Source organism: Lutra lutra, chromosome 9 (assembly GCF_902655055.1).
Source record: "Lutra lutra chromosome 9, mLutLut1.2, whole genome shotgun sequence".
NCBI lineage: Eukaryota > Metazoa > Chordata > Mammalia > Carnivora > Mustelidae > Lutra > Lutra lutra.
In genome coordinates this window covers 122,149,319-122,168,919 of record NC_062286.1, presented here as the reverse complement: position 1 = coordinate 122,168,919, position 19,601 = coordinate 122,149,319, and the positions used below count along the sequence as shown (strand labels likewise).

General features: G+C 41.8%; 2 protein-coding genes across 3 annotated transcripts in view; one reads left to right on the top strand and one right to left on the bottom strand.

The window, feature by feature from the left end:
- RPN2 (ribophorin II) overlaps positions 1–5,489 on the bottom strand; it is a 57,239-nt gene extending 51,750 nt beyond the window's left edge. For both annotated transcript variants that reach the window (XM_047744387.1, XM_047744389.1), the window contains exons 1-2: positions 5,358–5,489; positions 460–653 (exon numbers count right to left, since the gene is read on the bottom strand). In XM_047744387.1, coding sequence (XP_047600343.1) covers positions 460–653; positions 5,358–5,370 — 207 coding nt within the window. In that variant the 5' untranslated portion in view covers positions 5,371–5,489. The remainder of the gene's footprint in view (positions 1–459; positions 654–5,357) is intronic.
- The window catches only part of MROH8 (maestro heat like repeat family member 8), a 54,600-nt gene continuing 40,137 nt past the window's right edge, over positions 5,139–19,601 (top strand). The window contains exons 1-4 of the mRNA XM_047744390.1: positions 5,139–5,507; positions 10,254–10,375; positions 12,700–12,845; positions 15,265–15,387. Coding sequence (XP_047600346.1) covers positions 5,218–5,507; positions 10,254–10,375; positions 12,700–12,845; positions 15,265–15,387 — 681 coding nt within the window. The 5' untranslated portion in view covers positions 5,139–5,217. The remainder of the gene's footprint in view (positions 5,508–10,253; positions 10,376–12,699; positions 12,846–15,264; positions 15,388–19,601) is intronic.

The following is a 19,601-nucleotide window of genomic DNA, read 5'->3' as shown; positions in this document are numbered from 1 at the left end:
AACCTTTTCCTAAATCCAGGAAAAGTTTTAGTTGTGATGCATTTTCCTCATCAAAGGTCCAAAAAGTATATCAAAACTGCCTGATGCAGTGACTGTCAGTGTTTAGTAAAAATGAACGCCCCCATCTTGAACTCCTTTATTATTTAGAAGTCACACATACAGGGCACCTAACAAGTACATGTGGTACTATACAGTCTCACTCAGAACTATATCAATAGATTCTATAGGCAAAATTTAAGCTAATAAAAAGTAAAGTTTCTAAGACTTCTCTTCTTTATATTCTACTAAAAACACCTGGCATGGCCCCAAACATACATTAGGCATTAAAAGAGAAAAACAGCTGTCAGACTGAACTAAGTATTTATATATTGGATTAGCCTTGAATCATCCTCAAATGAGCAAGAGTTCTCAAGAACGGACCATAGTTAAGGGATGAGACCAAGACAAAAGTAGCCTTACCTTTACATCTGGCACCTGGGCACCTAGGCTGCTGAGTCCCATGATGGAGTAAAAAGCAGATTCCAAACTTGTGAAAGGGCGATCCAGTGAGGCTTTCAGTCTCTCCACATCTGCCTTGGTGAGGTAGTGAGTGGGCGTCAGAGCCTGGGTGCTGGCTATGATTGTCAGGGCCAACAGGAAGACAGTGCTTGAACCTTGGGGGGAAATGACTATTAAACACAATCCAAATGATTCCAAAGTTCTATATACAGTTCCAACGATGGTGTGCATCAAGGTCTGGGAAACAAATCATGTGAGGAAGAGGAAGGCAAATGGGAGGTTTAACTGGGAGAGAAGTCCTGGGAAAATGGCGGGCACTGTCTTCATCTATCTGAAGGACAGTCCTCCCAGTAGCCTGTGTGGCTAAAGCACAGGACCCAGCATGCCATTCCGATTTCAAATACATTTGTAACTCCTATGCCTCTAAGACAGAGGCCTCACCTGCCTCTCACCAGATTTCTTCCTTCACTTACTCTTCCCTCCATCTGTGGCTCTCTGGACCCTTCTCTAACTCTCTAACAAGTCATGTTGTACGCTACACAGAACTTTTTCATGCTTTCCCTTACTTCAACTTCCAACTTTTTTTTTACTCTCTGATTTCAGTTCAAGTATCTCTTCCTCAAGAAGTCTCCCCAACAGCCCTTCCTTGGGTTAGGTCACCAGTACTATGAAGTACTAAAGAATGTGACCTCTGAGGCCAGGTTTAAATACTAGCTTTGCCTGGATGCCCCGGTGGCTCAGTCAGTCGGCTCAGTGTCGACTCTTGGTTTTGGCTCAGGTCATGATCTTGGGGTTGAGAATGAGCCCCTCACCACACTCTGCACTGGATATGAAGCCTGCTTGCGCACTCTCTAAATAAATAAATATATACATACTTTGAAAATAAATAAATAAATCCTAGTTCTGCCATTTATTAGCAATATGGCTCTGGCAGTTACAATGTGGCCAGTCTGTCCTCGATCTCCTCAAGTGTAAAGTGGGATAATAACAGTACCCACCTCAGGGGTGTAATGAGGATTACATGAGTTAACAGAGAAAGATCTTAGAACAGCGACTGGCTTGTAACAAGAGCTACATGTTAGGTACTTCTATTACCATCACTACTGTTGTTGCTATATTCATCCATAGCAACCTGAACTTCTATGTTTTCAGAACTATAATTCATAGTGTAATGTCTGATTCCTCTGCTAAACTGTAAGTTCCAAGAGGAGACAGTTTCTTCTATACAACCCAGTATTTCCAAGTATTAAACATTCCTTGGCATGTAGTAGTACTGAATTAATATTTGCTAAGTAAGTGGAAAGAAAAATTAATCCTTGTCTATGACGCTCTAGGAGACAGGAAGCAGTTATGAGTGGTACATTCTCTGGGCTGCTTCACGAATTGACTGCCATCCAATTAACACAACAGTATCCACCACCACCTCCCCCCAACTACCCACCTTATCCATACTCCACAGTTTCAGTTACCCACGTTCAGCCATGGTCCAGTATTGTCAGGTCAGGTCAGTAGTAGCCTAATGCTACATCACAATGCCTACGTTATTCACCTTACTTCATCTCATCATGCAGACATTTTATCACATAGGCATCTATTATCAAGAAGGGTGAGTACAAGATATTTTAAGAAACCACATTTTATTACAATATCTTGTTATAATTGTTCTTTACTAGTTATCATTGTCAATCTCTTACTGTGCCTAACTTATAAAGTAAATTTTATCATAGTTATGTATGTATAAGAAAAAAGCACAATATATATAAGGGTTCAGTACTATCTGCAGTTTTGGGCATCTACTGAGGATCTTGGAAAGTGAGCCCTGCAGATAAGGGAGCACTACTGTAATTGCAAGGCTAATGGTAATGGTACTAAATCCTCTGCTCAGAGTGTCAAATTTAGTTTGAACTAGAATCCCTCAAGAAAGGCATTATTAGGGGGAGCTTGCCGGGCTCCGTCGGTGGAGCATGTGACTCTTGATCTTGCAGTGTGAATTCAAGCCCCACGTTGGGCAAAGTTTACTTTAAAAAAAAAGGCATCATTATATCTATTTTACAAATAAGATAACTGAGAACAAGAGTACCTTACAAACGATCTTGGACTCAAACTTAAATCTAACTATACAGTTTACACTCCACTATTTTTTGGGAAATTGTTGTAGAAACAATGGCTATATTACCGGTACCTCAGAATTGTTCTTCTATGAAGGCTAGTTCTATTTAAATCCTTGTATGTGTTAAATAATCTAAAGAATGTGGAAGTTCTTTTTAAAACACTAGAAAGGGATCTATAGTGTGCAGTATTCAATTATAAAATATTTACTGAATGCTTACCAAGAACTATTTTTGGTATTAAAAATAAAGCAGGGGGGTGCGCCTGGGTGGCTCAGTCAGTTAAAGCCTCTGCCTTTGGCTCAGGTCATGATCCCAGGGTCCTGGGATAGAGCCCCACGCCAGGCTCTCTCAGCAGGAAGCCTGTTTCCTCCTCTCTCTCTGCCTGCCTCTCTGCCTACTTGTGATCTCTGTCAAATAAATAAATAAATAAATAAATAAATAAATAAAATACTTTTCTTTTTCTTTTTTTTTTAATAAATAAATAAATAAATAATAAAGTAGGGGCACCTGGGTAGCTCAGTAGGATAAGCCTCTGCCTTCAGCTCAGGTCCTGATCTTGGGGTCCTGGGATCGAACCCTGATCGGGCTCCCTGTTCAACAGAGCCTCTTCTTCACTCTCCTTCTGCCCTACCTCCCTCTCATGCCATCTCTTGTACTCTCTCTTGTGCTCTTGCAAATAAAGTCTTTAAAAAAAAAGTCATTATCATGTTACAAGGTGAAAAGTGCTATGGAGAAAAATTAAGCACAGAAGAGATCTGAGAAAAGCTACATTTTATTTTATTTTTTTAAAGATTTTATTTATTTATTTAGAGAACACACACAATGGCGGGAGAAGCAAAGGGAGAGGGAGAAGCTGGCTCTCTAAGAAGTAGGGAGCCCAACTCGGGGCTTAATCGCAAGACCCTGGGAACATGATCTAAGCCAAAGGCAGATGACTAACAGACTGAGCCACCCAGGCACTCCAGAACGATGTTAAATATGGTAGTCTATGAAGATCTAACTAAGAAATAAAATGATTGTGTGTAGACCTGAGAGAAAAGAAGGGAGTGTCACAAAGATATTTGGGGGGAAACTAAGAAAAGCAAGTGCAAAGACCCTGTATATATGGTATTCTTTGACATTAGCAAAGTGTAAAGTACAGCTAGAGTGGCATAAGCAAAGGGTGAAAAGTATGGAAGAGGCAACAGAGGTAGCAGAGGCAAAATATGAAGGGCCTTTTAAACCTCTGTAGGGACTCTCGCTTATACTGAGATGGGACCCAACAGAAAGTTTTGAGAAGAGGAGTGATTTGACTTACAATTTAACAGGATCATTGTGTTGAGAATAAACAAAACTATGTTGAGACTAGGCAGGAGAAAGAACCTGAAGAGGGTCACCAATTAGTAATAATCCAAATAAAAAGATGATGTGGTCACAGCCAGAGTGACAGCAGTAGAGATGAGAAGTGGTCAGAGTCTGGCTAGAATTCAAAGTCAAAGCCAGAACTGCTAAAGAATAGAAAAATGTAAGAAAAAGAGGAGCCAAGATACTAATGCTGAATTCCAGTGCCTTGTATACATGCATGTACTCAATAGATTAAGATTTAGTAAATGACAACTGGCATTTCCCCAGCTAGACTATAAATTCTCCTAACACAGCATCTGTGTCAGAATTCCAATCCTTCCACCTCGATTTAATAGCAACAACATTTTTGGCTAAAATTGAGCACTTAACATGTGTGGGGTATGCCCATACTATGCTAAGTAGCTGGCATGCACTGAGTCATTAAATCTTCACAACATCCAAGCGAGTGTAGTTTACATACCAAGAAATTGAGACTCTACTAGGAGTTAACTCCCTAAGACACATAACTGACAATCAAAATGCAGGCCGTCTGAATATAGTTTGCTTTTAACCACTCTATTACCCTCAACTTTTTCAAAAATGGAGCAATGACCCACTGTCTTATTCACTATCTTGGGCAAGTTACTTTTGTTCTCTGAAATTTTGTATTCCTGTCTGTCAAACGTACATAATAGTACACATTCCCCACGCCGCGGTGAGACTACAGGAGGGTCCATCGTGCACAGCGCCCGCTCCATAACTAGCAATGCAGTTAACTTTATTGATGCTTGCGTAGCGCCGTGCACTATTCTCAACTATGTACGGGGCTCAGCTCATTCAATACAGCAACCTATGCGGCAGAAAATGTGACTAACCTAGTTTACAGATCAGAAACTGAGGTGCAGAGGGGTTAAGGAACTTGGACCGGATCACATAACGAATACTTGGCACACTACAAGTTTGGACCAGGAGAATCTAACTTCAGAATTTATACTCTAAGCTCCCAGAGAGGTGAGTGATTTCCTTGCTTCTTTTTACTGAAAAGGAGGCCACGGTCGACGTGGCCAAAAGCTCACTCTTAGGCCACCCGGCCACTGGGACTCCGCGAGTCAAATGAATGAGCGAAGTCACACCTAAGGTTAACCGCGGCCCCCGGCTGGGCCTCGGGGGCACCCGTAGCTCCGCGCGGCACTGGCACCTACCCCACCTCCACTCGCCCGCAGTCCCACCCGCTAGCCGGCCCTCCGTCACACACTCGACCCCAAAAGAGCCCGAGCTCGAGCCCATGCCCCTGCCCCACAGGGGAAGAGGCTCCCGCGTGGCCGGCTCCCGAGTGGCGAGCACTAGCCTCCCACGGGCTACGGCCCACTCGCCAAGGCGTGCCGGCCGCGGGGCCCCGTCGTCGAGCCATGCACAACGCCTCACCCGGCGACGCCATTCCTCCGAGCAGGTCCCACCACCAGGGCCCGAGCCGCAGGCTGACTTCCGCTCGGGGAAGTGGCTCCAAGATCGCGCCGGAGGGGACGCCAGGGACTCGCGGCAGGCTGCGCGTGCTGGGATGGGATCTAGGCACAGGTAAGTCTCCGCCGTCCCACTGGGTCGACCCGGTCCCAGCAGGCCGCGGCCCAAATTCCAGTTCCCGCGCGAAAGGGCGACGCCGTCCTCGCGTACAGGCCCGCCTCCCTCCCCCCGCGACCTGGACCACTTGGAACCGGCCGCCTCGCAACCGTCCTAATCCGGGTGCTACCAGTACGCGGTTGGACGAGGTTTCGGGGTGGGCCTCAAACGGGGCCTCCGCTGATTGGCCGACCGCGGTGATTGGCCGGTGGCGCCGTCACTCAGTCGTCTCTCGGCAGCCCGGCCAATTTTAAAGGAATGGGAAGGGTCCAGGGAGGAAGGGCAAGTAGTGCTCCAGGGTTTGGGTTTTCTTTTCTCGTTCGTTCTTTTTTTTTTTTTTTTTTTTTTTCCCCTCTTTAGGAAATGATGGCAATTTCCGCCAAAGATTGTTTCGCTTGTGAATAACTGACCTAGCGAGTGATGTTCTCTTTGGTTTGCAAAGCATTTCTGTAGACTTAGGTAAGTTTGAGGAACGTATTAGCTCAATGTTACAGAAGGAGGAGGGTCAAAAATAGAAAAAAAAAAAAAAGTGACTCTTGAGATGAAAACAGATTGGCTTGTTTTAAAATAAGAATCAGGGGCGCCTGGGTGGCTCAGTGGGTTAGGCCACTGCCTTCGGCTCAGGTCATGATCTCAGAGTCCTGGGATCGAGCCCCGCATCGGGCTCTCTGCTCAGCGGGGAGCCTGCTTCCTCCTCTCTCTGCCTGCCTCTCTGCCTGCTTGTGATCTCTCTGTCAAATAAATAAATAAAATCTTTAAAAAAAAATAAAAATAAATAAAATAAGAAGAATCCGGGGCGCCTGGGTGGCTCAGCGGGTTAAGCCGCTGCCTTCGGCTCAGGTCATGATCTCAGGGTCCTGGTCATGATCTCAGGGTCCTGGGATCGAGCCCCGCATCGGGCTCTCTGCTCAGCAGAGAACCTGCTTCCTCTTCTCTCTCTGCCTGCCTCTCTGCCTGCTTGTGATCTCTGTCTGTCAAATAAATAAATAAAAATCTTTAAAAATAAAATAAAATAAAATAAGAAGAATCCAGTAACTAAAAAAAGAAGAAGAAGAATGGGCGCCTGAGTGGCTCAGTGGGTTAAGCCTCTGCCTTCAGTTCAGGTCATGATCTCAGGGTGCTGGATTCGAGGCCCCCAACGGGCTCTCCACTTGATGGGGAGCCTGCTTCTCCCTCTCTGTGCTTACTTGTGATCTCTCTCTGTCAAATAAATAAATAAAATATTTAAAAAAAAAAAAAAAGGAAGCGACTTACCTAGGAACTCCATAATAACTAACTCTAATTATTGGACATCTATAGGTTAACCCAATATTGTAGTAAGATTCTAGTACGTTATTTGATTTACGCCTTATCACCATTCTGTGAGGTCTGTACTGTTACTCCCATTTTATAGAGAAAGAAACTAAAAGATTTGAACCCAAACAGGCTGACCCCGTAATCTGTGCTTTTAACTCTTATGAACATACAAAATATGCACAGTATGGTAAATTTATTATTTGTATCCCAGATATTATTAACTGAGATAGGGGAGAGTGAGTTCTTTCTGTCTGCTGCTGTGCTATTCTGTAAAGTAGATACTAGCTGTATGTGGATATCTGAATTTGAGTTTAAATTAATTAAAATTTTAAATTTTAAAACTCCATTCCTCAGTGGTGCTACGCACATTTCAAGAGCTCATTGGCCACATGTGGCTACTGGATATCATTTTGGATAGCACAGAATTAGAGAATATTTCCAATATCACAGAAAGTTCTATTGGATGGTGCTGATACAGAATACATAAAAAACTCTTCCAGGGTGTCTGAGTGGAGCACAAGGTTGAGCCTGGGACTTTTGGTTTCAGCTCCGGGCATGGTATCAGGGTCCTGATCTCAGGGTCCCCACTCATTGTGGAATCTGCTTGAGACCCTCTCTCCCTCCACCTCTGCCCCTTGCCTCTACTCCCTCTCTCCCCCACACCAAAATAAATAAATCTTAAAAAAAAAAAAAAAAAAAACTCTTCCAGTTCAAAGTAAGACAACTGCTGTGGTGCTGAAGCCATCTCATAGTGGTTTGCAAGAGTCACTTACAAAATTTAGCAAGGGGGATGCCTGGGTGGCTCAGTCAATTGCGCATCTTGATGTCAGCTCAGGTCATGATCTTGGAGTCATAAAATTGAGAACTACATATGGCTCCAGGCTCAGGGTAGAGCCTGTTTGGGATTCTTTACCCCTTCCTCTCGCTCCCCCTCTGTTCCTCCGCCTGCTCTCACTCTCCCTCTCTATAAATAAATAAATAAAATCTTTAAATTTAGCAAAAGTTTTGCAAATTGATTGCTAAATACAGCTATTTAGAAATATTAAATTATACACACTTACAAGGAAATAAAGTCTATTGAAAACCAGTTCATTTCATTATTATTTTACCATATTGTGTGCTTTTGTGGTTTATCCTATCTATTGCATCTATATGGTGGAAATATTATCTGGTGTTGTGCTACTGCACATCTTTTTCCAAAGTAACATCAGTAGCTTGATTTTGGCCACAATGGGAATATTTACACCATAGAATCAGCAAATGCTACATACCAGGGCTTGATTTTTTGCTTTGTTATATCTAAAGTTAATGATGGAAAAATGTTAATAAAGATTAAATTTAGAAGTGTGTCAAGTCTATAGGCTTTACAATGTAAATAGCCAAAAAACTTAAGGAAATATCATTCTAGTGTTTGAAAACTATTATCCAACTCAAAGAAGTCACTTCTGAAGTTTTGGTTACATCTTACTCATTAACGTAAATGAAAATATCAACCAGCATTCACTTAAAAACCACACTTAGAAAGTCTGCTTTAAACATTTGCCAGCATACCACTGCAAGTAACCCAGTAAAAAACACAGGCAAACGACTTGAATAGGCACTTCATCAAGATATATGTAGGGCAGATAAGCCCATAAAACGATAACCAACGTCATTACATATTGATTGCATTGTATATTAAGTCCCCAGGAGACATTGCTATACGTCCACTGAAATAGTTAATATAAAAAAGACCAATAATACCAAATGCTGGCAAGGATGTGGAACAACTGGAACTCGCATATACTGCTGGTGGACATGAAAAATGGTGCAATCATATTGGAAAACAAATTTGTAGCTTTTTGAAAAGCCAGTTATATGACCTACAGCATGACCCAGCCATTCTACTCTTAGAGGATTTGTTTGCTTTGTTTTGGTTTTTGTTTGTTTTATTTATTTATTTTGTTTTTTGTTGATTTTATCTATTTATTTGAGAGGGATAGGGAACATGAGAATGAGCAGGGAGAGGGGCAGAGGGAGAAGTGAACTCCCTGATGAACAAGGAGCCTGATGCAAGGCCCCATCCCAAGCCCCTGGGATCATGACCTGAGCGAAAGGTAGACGCTTAACTGACTAAGCCACCCAGGTGCCCCAGTTTGTTTGTTTTTAATTAACTAGTTCTTTTAATTATTAAAATAAAATTTAAAAAATTCAGGCAAAAGTTTAAAAAGTTTGGGGCGCCTGGGTGGCTCAGTGGGTTAAAGCTTCTGCCTTTGGCTCAGGTCATGATCCCAGGGATCTGGGATCGAGCCCCACATCAGGCTCTCTGCTCCACAGGGAGCGTGCTTCTTCCTCTCTCTCTGCCTGCCTCTCTGCCTACTTGTGATCTCTGTCTGTCAAATAAATAAAATCTTTAAAAAAAAAAAGTTGAAAAAGTTGAAAAACTAAATTTTCTCTCAATTCCACTCTACAAAGGTTTGGTTTGAATACCTGAAGTTTTTCTTCATGTATCCCAACATTTGTATGTGTCTGTGTGTCTGTAGGTGCACAGTTTACATTGCTTACATTGCTTGACAACTTGCTTTTTCATCCATTAATAGATGCTAAGCATTTAGCAAATAGAGATCTATTCCCTCACTCAGCCAATATTCATTGAGCATTACCATGTGCCAGGCATTCTAGTCTCTTCGAATACATCCATTAACAAAGCAGCCACTGATCTTTGCCTTCATGGAGCATACACTTCAGCAGGAGGAGACAGATGGTGAACAATACCATAAATAGGAGATTGACATATTAGAAGGTATTGTATGCTACAGAAGCAAGAAAAAGTAAGAAAGGGTAACAGGAATTGGGGGCAGGGGTGTTCTATCTGAGTTTTTTTTAACAGCAGCCTAGTATTTCTTACCTATCCATTCATGCCCCATGAGGCTGACAATATGCTAGGTGCTGGCGGTTCAACCGTGACCATGTAGACAGGTTTCTCCCTTCATGCAGCTGCTGATGGGAGACCATGAGCAAACCCAAATGAACTTGATAATTGTAGGTAATGGTTAAATACTGTGGGAGGGGGTTGGGAAGAGGCTGCCTAACCTAGACCGGTGATCAATAAATGCTTCTCTGAGAAGGTGACATTTAAGCATTGCCTCAAGTGATGAGACAGAAGCAGTCCTGAAATACTAATATTTCTTGACAAACCGTAAGAGACTCTTAAGTCTAGGAAACAAACTGAGGTTCGGTGGAGGAGAGGTGAGTGTGGGGTTGAGGTAATTGGTTGATGGGCATTAAGGAGGGCACTTGATGCAATGAGCACTGGGTGCTTTATGCAATTGATGAATCTCTGAAATTAATAACACACTATATGTTAATTTACTGATTCTAAAATAAATAAATAAATATAAATATTTCTAATCCCCTCTTCATTCCTAGGATCTGTAGTCAGGAAGAAGTAGTGATCCCTTGTGCTTCTGACAATGATTCAGGAAGTGTGGATTTGCAGCTGAGCAACTTACAGGATATTAGGAAAGATCCAAGTAGCCTTGAACTTACAGGTAAGACGGGGGAAAGGTTTTGGTTTGTTGTTTTTGTTTTTTTTTTTTTTAAGGCAGGAAGGGAGGTGGAGAAAGGGGATTCTCTGTTGGAGTCAAGTTGCTGGATAAGAGCCTTCAACTAGACTTTGACAACGAATTTGGTCCCTGAATTTAAGACCTTGGAATATGGTTGGCACAATGAAATAAAATATATTAGTCCAGACATAATAAGAAACTGAGATAGATAATCCTGCAGGCTTGCACAGAGTCTAAGTGCTAGAAGGATTCTAAGAAGGGAAAGGTAGTTGTGGGTGGACCCTTGATTGGGCTACAGAATATCTATCTTTTCATTTATTCTGCAAGCATTTACTGAGTACCAGTTGTTGAATATACAGCAATGAACAAGACCAACATGATCCCTGCCCTCACAGAATTTGCTGAAAAGGAGTAGTAAGTAAACAGATATTAAATAAAGTAATTACAAATTGTAGTTAATACTACGAAAGAATTATACAAGGGACTGAGACAAAAAACAAGGGGGATGAGAACCTATTTTAAGCCACGGCTGTCAGAGAACGCCTATCTAAGAGGCACTGTTTAAACCTAAAGGAGGCCTCAAGGACATGAAAGAGAAACCCATGTGAGAAGCAGAGGAATGAACATCCCAGGTGGATATAATAGCATGTGCATGAGACAGGAAAGACTATTTGAGGATCTACATTTCCCATGTCTACATTCATTCAACAAACATTTATTGAAGTCCTACTATGCCGTAAGCATGGATCTAGCTACTGGAGATTTAGTAACAAACAGAACAGACACAGCGTAGTTGTGGATAGATGATTGGAACTCAGTTTAATATGGGTGATTGGGAGTGGGGGAGTAGGGAGCAAATATAAAGAAGCTTTTTAGCAGCTAGGAGGATATTTGGTCAAAATGGGCAAAGAGGTGATTCAAGAAAGGCATCCTGGAGCAGATCCCTGAAGGACGAGTAGGAGTTAGCTAGGCAAAGGAGGTAGGAGGTAGGGAAGGTGGGGAAGAAGAAGGAGAAACGTGTAGGGAGAAGCATGAGAGCTAAATGAAATAGGGTTTCTAGTGCATGAGAAGAATGTGACAGTGGGTGGCAGGAATTTGGAAAGAGGCTATAATTCAGGAGACCAAAAAGTGTGCAAAAGTGGAGGAGTAGAATTCCTGATGATGGGTGTGTTAAAAGGGAAATAGTAAGACTCTTTCCCCAACAGGAATAAAGAACTTGGTTTTGGAAAACAGGAGGTAAGGATGTAAAGCTATATGAAGAGGGAAATGATACCACTCTAATCATTGTTGCTTAGCAGAGGAATAATATTTGCCAACACTTCTTTGGTGCTAGCTCTGTGTCAACTAAATGAGGTAGGTTCTGTTATCATCCCCTTCTAGGAAATGAAGAAATAGACCCAGAAAAAGTAAGATCACACATGGTCAGAATGCTAGAAAATAGCAGAGCAAGGATCCACGCCTAGGCAGACAAACTCTGGAGCCTGTGCCTTTTATCAGAGTCTATCCCAGGTCTGGAAGGAGGATTCCTGAAGCACTTACTGCAGCCTGGTTCAGTGGGAAGAGATCCTCAAGGGGATGCTACTGTATTTGAAGTTCTTGTCACCACAGAGTCATAGACATTTGAATTCAATACTAGTATCTACCATTTAAGTACTTACTATGGACCACATACTGAGATAAGTCTTTGTATTCAGTACCTCACTTAGTCCTCACGATAACCCTGTTTTACAGGTAAAGAAACTAAGGTTCCAAGAGGCAAACTAACTTGATAAAGGTCATAGAATTAATAAGGGGTAGAGCCAGGATTCAAATTAATCTCAGACTGAGATTAAAAGTCCATGCTCTTGGGGCACCTGGGTGGCTCAGTGGGTTAAAGCCTCTGCCTTCAGCTCAGGTCATGATCTCAGGGTCCTGGGATCGAGCCCCGTATCGGGCTCTCTGCTCCACAGGGAGCCTGCTTCCTCCCCTCTCTCTCTGCCTGCCTCTCTGCCTACTTGTGATCTCTCTCTCTCTCTCTGTCAAATAAATAAAATCTTTAAAAAAAAAAAAAAAAGTCCATGCTCTTAACCACTGTGCTATAGCTCAGTCTTGAAGGTTTTTGTAGCTTAGGAGGGCCTTAGACAACACTGAATTTGTAATTGGGAAGACTGAAACTTGGAGAGCAGAAGGGACTTCGTTAGGGTTGTGGAGCAGATAGTAAGGGTGAGACCAGGGCATGACTATCCTGACATCCGGTGGATCTCCCCATTATGACTGTAGAACTCTACATGGTACAGATAAGTCATCTGCTGTGTTTCTTTCGGTATTAGACTCCGACATCTCTGACATTGCTGGACTGTCTCGGGATTCACTCACAGATAGCTTCAGGCACCTGACCCAAAAGGGCGCCCTCAGTGAGGCCGTTGTTGAGAGGCTAATCCGATCTATCCAGGAGGTTTTTGATGGTGAGCTACAGGTATGCACAAGCAATCATACTGAGTCATCCAACTTATTCCTCCATTTTAACAACTATTTTAAACATTTATGATTTCTTAATCATACAGATAATTGATATTATAGACTATAAAATTTATGTTTATATTTATTTTTATATTAAATATTTATATATATTTATAAACTGTATTTATATTTATGCTTCTGTTTACAAAAACTATAAAATGCCTATTAAAAGAAAGAAAAGAAGAAGAAAAATGAATCTTCCCTAATCCACTCTCCTGAGATAACTGTTAACATTTTAGTATATATATTTTCAGACTTTTTCTTCTGGTCATACAAATGCATGTAATTATAGAAAAATAAACATCGGACATGGTGGGAGGAAAAAGGTTTTCTGGGTGAATAGCTTTGGATCTATATTACCCTACTTACTTTGGATCTATATTACCCTACATAATACAGTATTCCGTTGTTTAGTAAAACATTCATTCATTCATTTATTCTGCAAGAGCACATAAGAGAAAATTTTATCTTACACTGGGAGTAAGGGAAGGCATTTCTGAGGAAGGAACCCTTGAGATCAGATCTGAGGAATGAATAGGAAAAACTAAGAGAAGTTAGAATTGGAGGAGGTATTCCAGAAATAGGGCATTGTCTGTGTAACAGCCTTGAGGCAGAAAGGAGCAGAACATGTTTGATGAACTCACAGAAGCCTGGTATGTCTGTCTGTCCTTTGTTAACAGACACTTGGGTTGTTTCCATATCTTGGCTCTTGTGAATGAATAATGTTGTAGTGAACATGGGAGTGCACATTACCTCTTTCAGATCCAGATTTCATTTCCTTTGAATATATATACTCAGAGGATTCTAGTTTGGGAAAATTTGTCAAACTTTACATTTTCTCTGTGTGTAATGCTAATAAAAACTTTTGGGAAAAACACTTAAAGCCAGAATGTTGGTCTTTCCTTTTGACTCAGACAGCAGGACTTTATAAAACATTTCTTTGTAATTAATAAAGGGCAGGGATTGCTGCAGTTAATTGAAAAAAAGAGAAAATCCATTCCTTGCTTTGACCTGAATCCACAACCAGGTGGAAAAATAGATGAAAAGAAGGTGATTTTTGTCAGAGTATCACAAATACCATAATAGCAATACATACTATGTGCTTTATGGATACTCCTGGGAAGGGCACCCAATGCTGGTTCAGGAGAAAATGCATTTTTCTAGTCTTAAAGGATATATAGATTTTAGTCAGTAAGCAAAGTAGGTATAGAGAATTCAGTAGATGCAAAGGCCCAGAACCAAGAAAGGGCAGCATAAAAGTTAATCTGTCTAAAGTTCAGAATGCTGCAGGCAAGGAGGAGATGAATTTGAAGAAGTTAGCTGAGGTCACATTGGGAAGGCCTTGACCTCCATGAGTGCTATTGAAAGATATTTTGGTAGGGAGTTACCTGATCAAGCTTTCACTTAATGAAGATGAATGTGGTGATAGCTAGGGGAATAGATTGGAGGGCATCAAAACTGGAGCAGGGAAACTCAATGTTGGTTGTTACATTAAGGTAGATGAGAAAGAATTAAACTATGAAGTCAGATTCTGGCTGTATATAACACTACTTGCTGTTCAGAGAGCTAATACCAGGTTATACTATCCATAGGCTGGGAGGAAAAGATGAGAAATTTTCCCAAGATTGTGGAATTATTGACATCTTTTATTGTCTTCATACTTTATTTTTTTCCAAGTTTCTGTGATAGATACTGCTTTTATAATCAGAAAAAGAATAATGCAAAAGATTTTACTTTTCAAATAAAAACTTGCATTTTAATAGGGAACCTTATAGACTCAAAATAATATTTAATGACATCAAGAGATCTAGAAGTAACAGTCAAAGTCACTGTTAGGAAGTTTAATCAGACAGCAGTATATAGACAGGATGGGTAGATGGGGAAGCAAAGACTAAAGGTGGGGAGAGCCATCATGGAGCAGTTAGTAATCCAGGATTTCATCTAGCTGAGAGGGAAAACAAAGTCCCAAACCCAGGCAGGGCAAGTAGACAAGGAGTTCCATTCCTCTGTAATTTATTCATTCCTTATAATAAAAGACCTGAGGGCGCCTGGGTGCCTCAGTCAGTTAAGTGACTGCTTCAGCTCAGGAAATGATCTGAAGTCACAGGATCCAGTCCCACATCGGGCTCCCTGCTCAGAGGAGAGTCTGCTTCTCCCTCTGACCCTCTCCCCCTTCATTCTCTCTCTTTCTCTCTCTCTCAAATAAATAAAATCTTTTTTTAAATAAATAAATAAATAGATAAAAGACCTGAGACTAGTTTGAATGAGATGTCAGATGTTTAGAACATCACAAGAAACTTCTCAAAAACCCTCTAAAATTATCAAATGAGATTGTAATACGTAATTGTGTCTTTATCATTTTTCCAAAAATTCAGAGTGAACTTGAGAAGCTGGCATTCCTACAATCTTTGTCTTCTCTCAGCCGAACTTTACCTTACGATGAAACCACAGAATCATTCATTCACAACCACATAGCAGACATTGTGCGTATCCTAAATGTAAGTATTGTGACCTTATCACAAATTATCAGGACCACACAAATTCATGACTTGACTAACAGATGTTTTAGTGGCTTCATATATATTATCAATTTCCTTGACCTCTTCTTGTATCAGTATCTGTATATGGAGGAGAAATAGGCGTACTCCACAAATATAATTACACTTGAAAACCAACTAAAAGATGAGTAGAAAGGAGGGAAACAGCATGTAAATTCTCGGTAAGGACAATACTGCATTCTTGTTAATGAAGCCATAGTCGTGAGGCAAACTCTATAATCCATTGCCCAGGTTCAGGTTGCCAGCTGTGCCTCTTTCCCGCTGTGTGACTTTGGGAATCTGTGCTACTTCTCAGTGCCTCAGCTTCTTCATCTACAAAATAAGAATAGCTGTATCCTTCACAGAGCTATTGAGAGTATTAAATTAAAAATAAACATACGTGGGCACCTGGGTGGCTCAATGGGTTAAAGCCTCTGCTTTCGGCTCAGGTCATGATCCCAGGGTCCTGGGATCAAGCCCCGCATTGGGCTCTCTGCTTGGCGAGGAGCCTGCTTCCCCTTCTCTCTCTCTGCCTGCTTCTCTTCCTACTTGTGATCTCTGTCAAATAAAAAAATAAAATCTTTAAAAAAAAAAAAAGAAAGAAAGAAATGAGCTATTGATACATGCTAAAACTTAAATGAATCTCAAAACAGTCATGCTGTGTGGAAGAAGCCAGATGAAGAAGATACAGGTCATATGATTCTATCTGGAGAAAATTCTCAAAAATGCCAACTGATGTAAAGTGACATCAGATCAGTGGTTACCTGAAAATAGTAGAATGGGGAGGAACAGGAGTGTGAAATTACAAAGTTTGTACAAACAAACTTTTGGGAGTAATCCATATGTTCATTATCTTGATTGTGATGATGATATTTTGCAAATGTATACGTAAGTCAAAAATCTCAAACTATACGCTTTAAATATGTACAGTTTATTGTGTGTCTACTACCTCAAAGTCAAAAAAAGCTGTAAAAATTTTGTTGAGAACTTTAATCGAAAAGAAGAAATGCAGTGGCAACTAGGATATGAAGGAAAGATGACAAGATTGGCATGAAATTAATCCAGATAGATCTCCTGATCTAAGCCTCAAAGGATGTGCTGGATAGGGTAGACAGAAGGGACCAGAGTGTAGGGGCTTTGATCGGCAGATTCCTACCTAGCTATGTCAAGACAGAATGTCAGTGCAGGTACTTTTTAGATGCTCCTGGTGCCCCACAGCAGACGTGAGCACTAAGATCTCCAATCCTGGAATGTTCATGGCGTCAAGCTTATGCTTGGGGGTCCAACCTAATTCTGCACCTGGGGTCCTCCACAAAATCCTACTATTTCCAGGTTGTTTGGTAAATAAAGTTACACTCACCATTGAACAGACACCATTGAACAGATCACGTGAGCCGTGAGGCAGGCAGTAGATGAGAAAGACTTTTCAGAAAGTCTCTTCAGTGGTATGGGTAATAAACGCTGAAGGATTTTGGAGGATGAACAGTTCTCAGTAGACTGAACTAACATGAAAAGACTGCCCAGTTGTGCCGGTAGATTTTGAGCTCCCTGAAGCATGGTGGTGAAGAAGAAAGGGAGCTCTTTTACGAATTAGAAGACACAATTTCTAGTTCTAGTGCTGTCAAGCACAACCTGTGTGATCTGAGGCAGATCACTTAGCTTCTCTGAACCTCTAGCTCCACCTGGAAAATGGAGATAGTAATATCTGTCTGGCTTTTGTTAAAGCCTTTGAGAGAAAATGCCTCATTTGGTTAAGATTCTTCTTGGAGAAAGCAATAAAAACCAACTCTGGCTTACTTAAGTTAAAAGGAAGGAAGGAAGGAAAAACAGGAGGCTGGGATATCTCCCTAGAATCTACCTTTTATCAATCAAGCCTCCAGAAGAGTATGTTCCAGGACAACTCCTAGGGTTTCAAAGGGGTTAGGGGGTTGCTCTCCTATCAAGATGACTTACACATTTAGGTGCTCCCAATCTGTGTCTGTCATTCAAAAATTCCAGATGCTCGGAGAAAGAATCTGATTGGCCCAGACTGGGTCTGTTCTCTCCTCCTTCCTCAACCAGGCATGTTTGGGGGACAGCATCATATAGGAAGGGCATGACTTCTGGGCATCCCTCTCTGTGTCTTGGAGGCCATTCCCAGAGAAGAGATGATTGCTGTGATCTGGAGAGTCACCCCAAGAGGTTCCTACTACACAAATACTTGACAAACAAAAAAATAGCCTCTCGTTTCTGAATTCCCCATTAAAGTTAGCATAATTGTGAATAAATAATAAGCCTTTTATACCTAACTGATTGAAAAAAGGAATTGCAGGCCTGGTGGCTTAGCTAAGAGGCACTGCCTTCATCCACATGTGAGGCGTGTGGCTGTAGGGATGGAGAGTCAGAAACTGTGCAGAGCAGGTAGTGGCCATCATCGTGGTTGATTGGATGCGGGAAATGAATAAAGGGAGAAATGTAAATCATAGGTCATCTCTTTCATGAGCCCTGGGAAAGGGTACCATTGACAGCAGTAGGCTGGGAAGGTGTGTCCTTTGGAGGAGGAAGATAATGAACTCACTTTTTAACACCAAATTGCCAGAGGCAGCTGGGCTTTTAGTGGTGATGCCTGTGAGATAGCTAGATTTAGGTTAGTAGAGCTCTGGGAGGCTGAAGCCATGAAATTAAGTGAGTTCCTTGGGGAAACAAGAAAGAGCATCAGGTCACCAGCAAGATCTGACCAGAGTTGGAAAGTGAGAAAGGGGCACCTAGGTGGCTCAGTGGGTTAAAGCCTCTGCCTTCGGCTCAGGTCATGATCTCAGGGTCCTGGGATGGAGCCCTGCATCGGGCTCTCTGCTCAGTGGGGAGTCTGCTTCCCCCTCTCTCTCTGCCTGCCTCGCTGCCTACTTGCGATCTCTCTCTGTGTCAAATAAATAAAATCTTTAAAAAGAAAGAAAGAAAGGAAGGAAGGGAGGGAGGGAGAAAGAAAGAAAGGAGAAGAGTCAGGAAGGGGCAAAAAAGAGAACACAGTAATAATTATTGAATGCTGCCTCCTGGACATTAAGTTCCTGGTGGGTCTTTTTGGTGGCAGGTTAGAGAAATCTACTAGAGGCAACTGAAACACCAAAGGGGAGATTGAGTCTGAGGATAACTGAGTGTTCCCAGAATCCTGTAACAGGAAGACCAACATGCTCCAAGAAGAGAATGAAGCCAGAAAAAAAACAAAAAACAAAAATTTTCACATACTCAGAACTTTCTCTCCCATCTCTCATCTTTGTTCCTTTGTGTATACTTTCATTTCTCTCTGTCCCTTACCTCTCTTCCCAAAATTGGCTCTCTCTCTCACCTTTTCCACAGGGCACAGGGCTCCCAAATTTTCAATTTTCTCTTTTTAGTAGGCCAGCCAGACTGAGATCGAGGCTCTTGGTCTCAATTCCAGAGTGCTGAGAAAAAGACTCTACTCCTGTCCAGATAAGCTGTGGTTATTGGGACAGAATGACTTAGTGGAAGCAGGGCTGTGAGGTGCCCATTCTGTGACCCAGGGACATTTTCCAGAGAGGCTGGGTAGACAGCCCAGGAAGACTTCCATTGCAACCATTTGCTTTTGCTCTTTCTGTCAACTCCCTGAGATTTCTCTCTTTTCCTCCACACATAGCAGGAAACTCGGGCCCAGGAAAAGTAAATGCTACATTCCAGGTGACACAGGGAGGGAGTGGCAGAGCCCATGCCCAAACCCAGATGCTGTCTAGCTCCAGAGCCTCTTTTTTCCTTTCTTGTCACTGTGCAGATTTTTCTGGAAAGCAAGGCAGCTTTCCAAACTCTGCCAATTTGGAATTTGGAAAACTATTCCTTTTCTAGGACAAGCACATAATAATATTAGGCACTATCGTAGAGATTGCTGCTTGGTAGAAAGAGGAGTTAGGAGGCCTAGACTGGAAATAATCACAAGTAGTAAAAATAATGAGTAACAGACGCTAACAGTTCTCAAGGGCTACTAGGAATTATGAATTAACTCCTTAGTGTTCCCAGTTGCCTTGTGATGGTAAACAGTACGTTTACCTCATTTTACAATGGGGAAACTGAGGTACAGGGAGGTTAAATAACTTGTGTCCACTCCAACAGCTAGTAATAGGCCACGCTGGGCCTGATGCTCTGGCTCCAGAGACTAAATTCCTGGCCTGGCCACTGTCCTGCTGCTG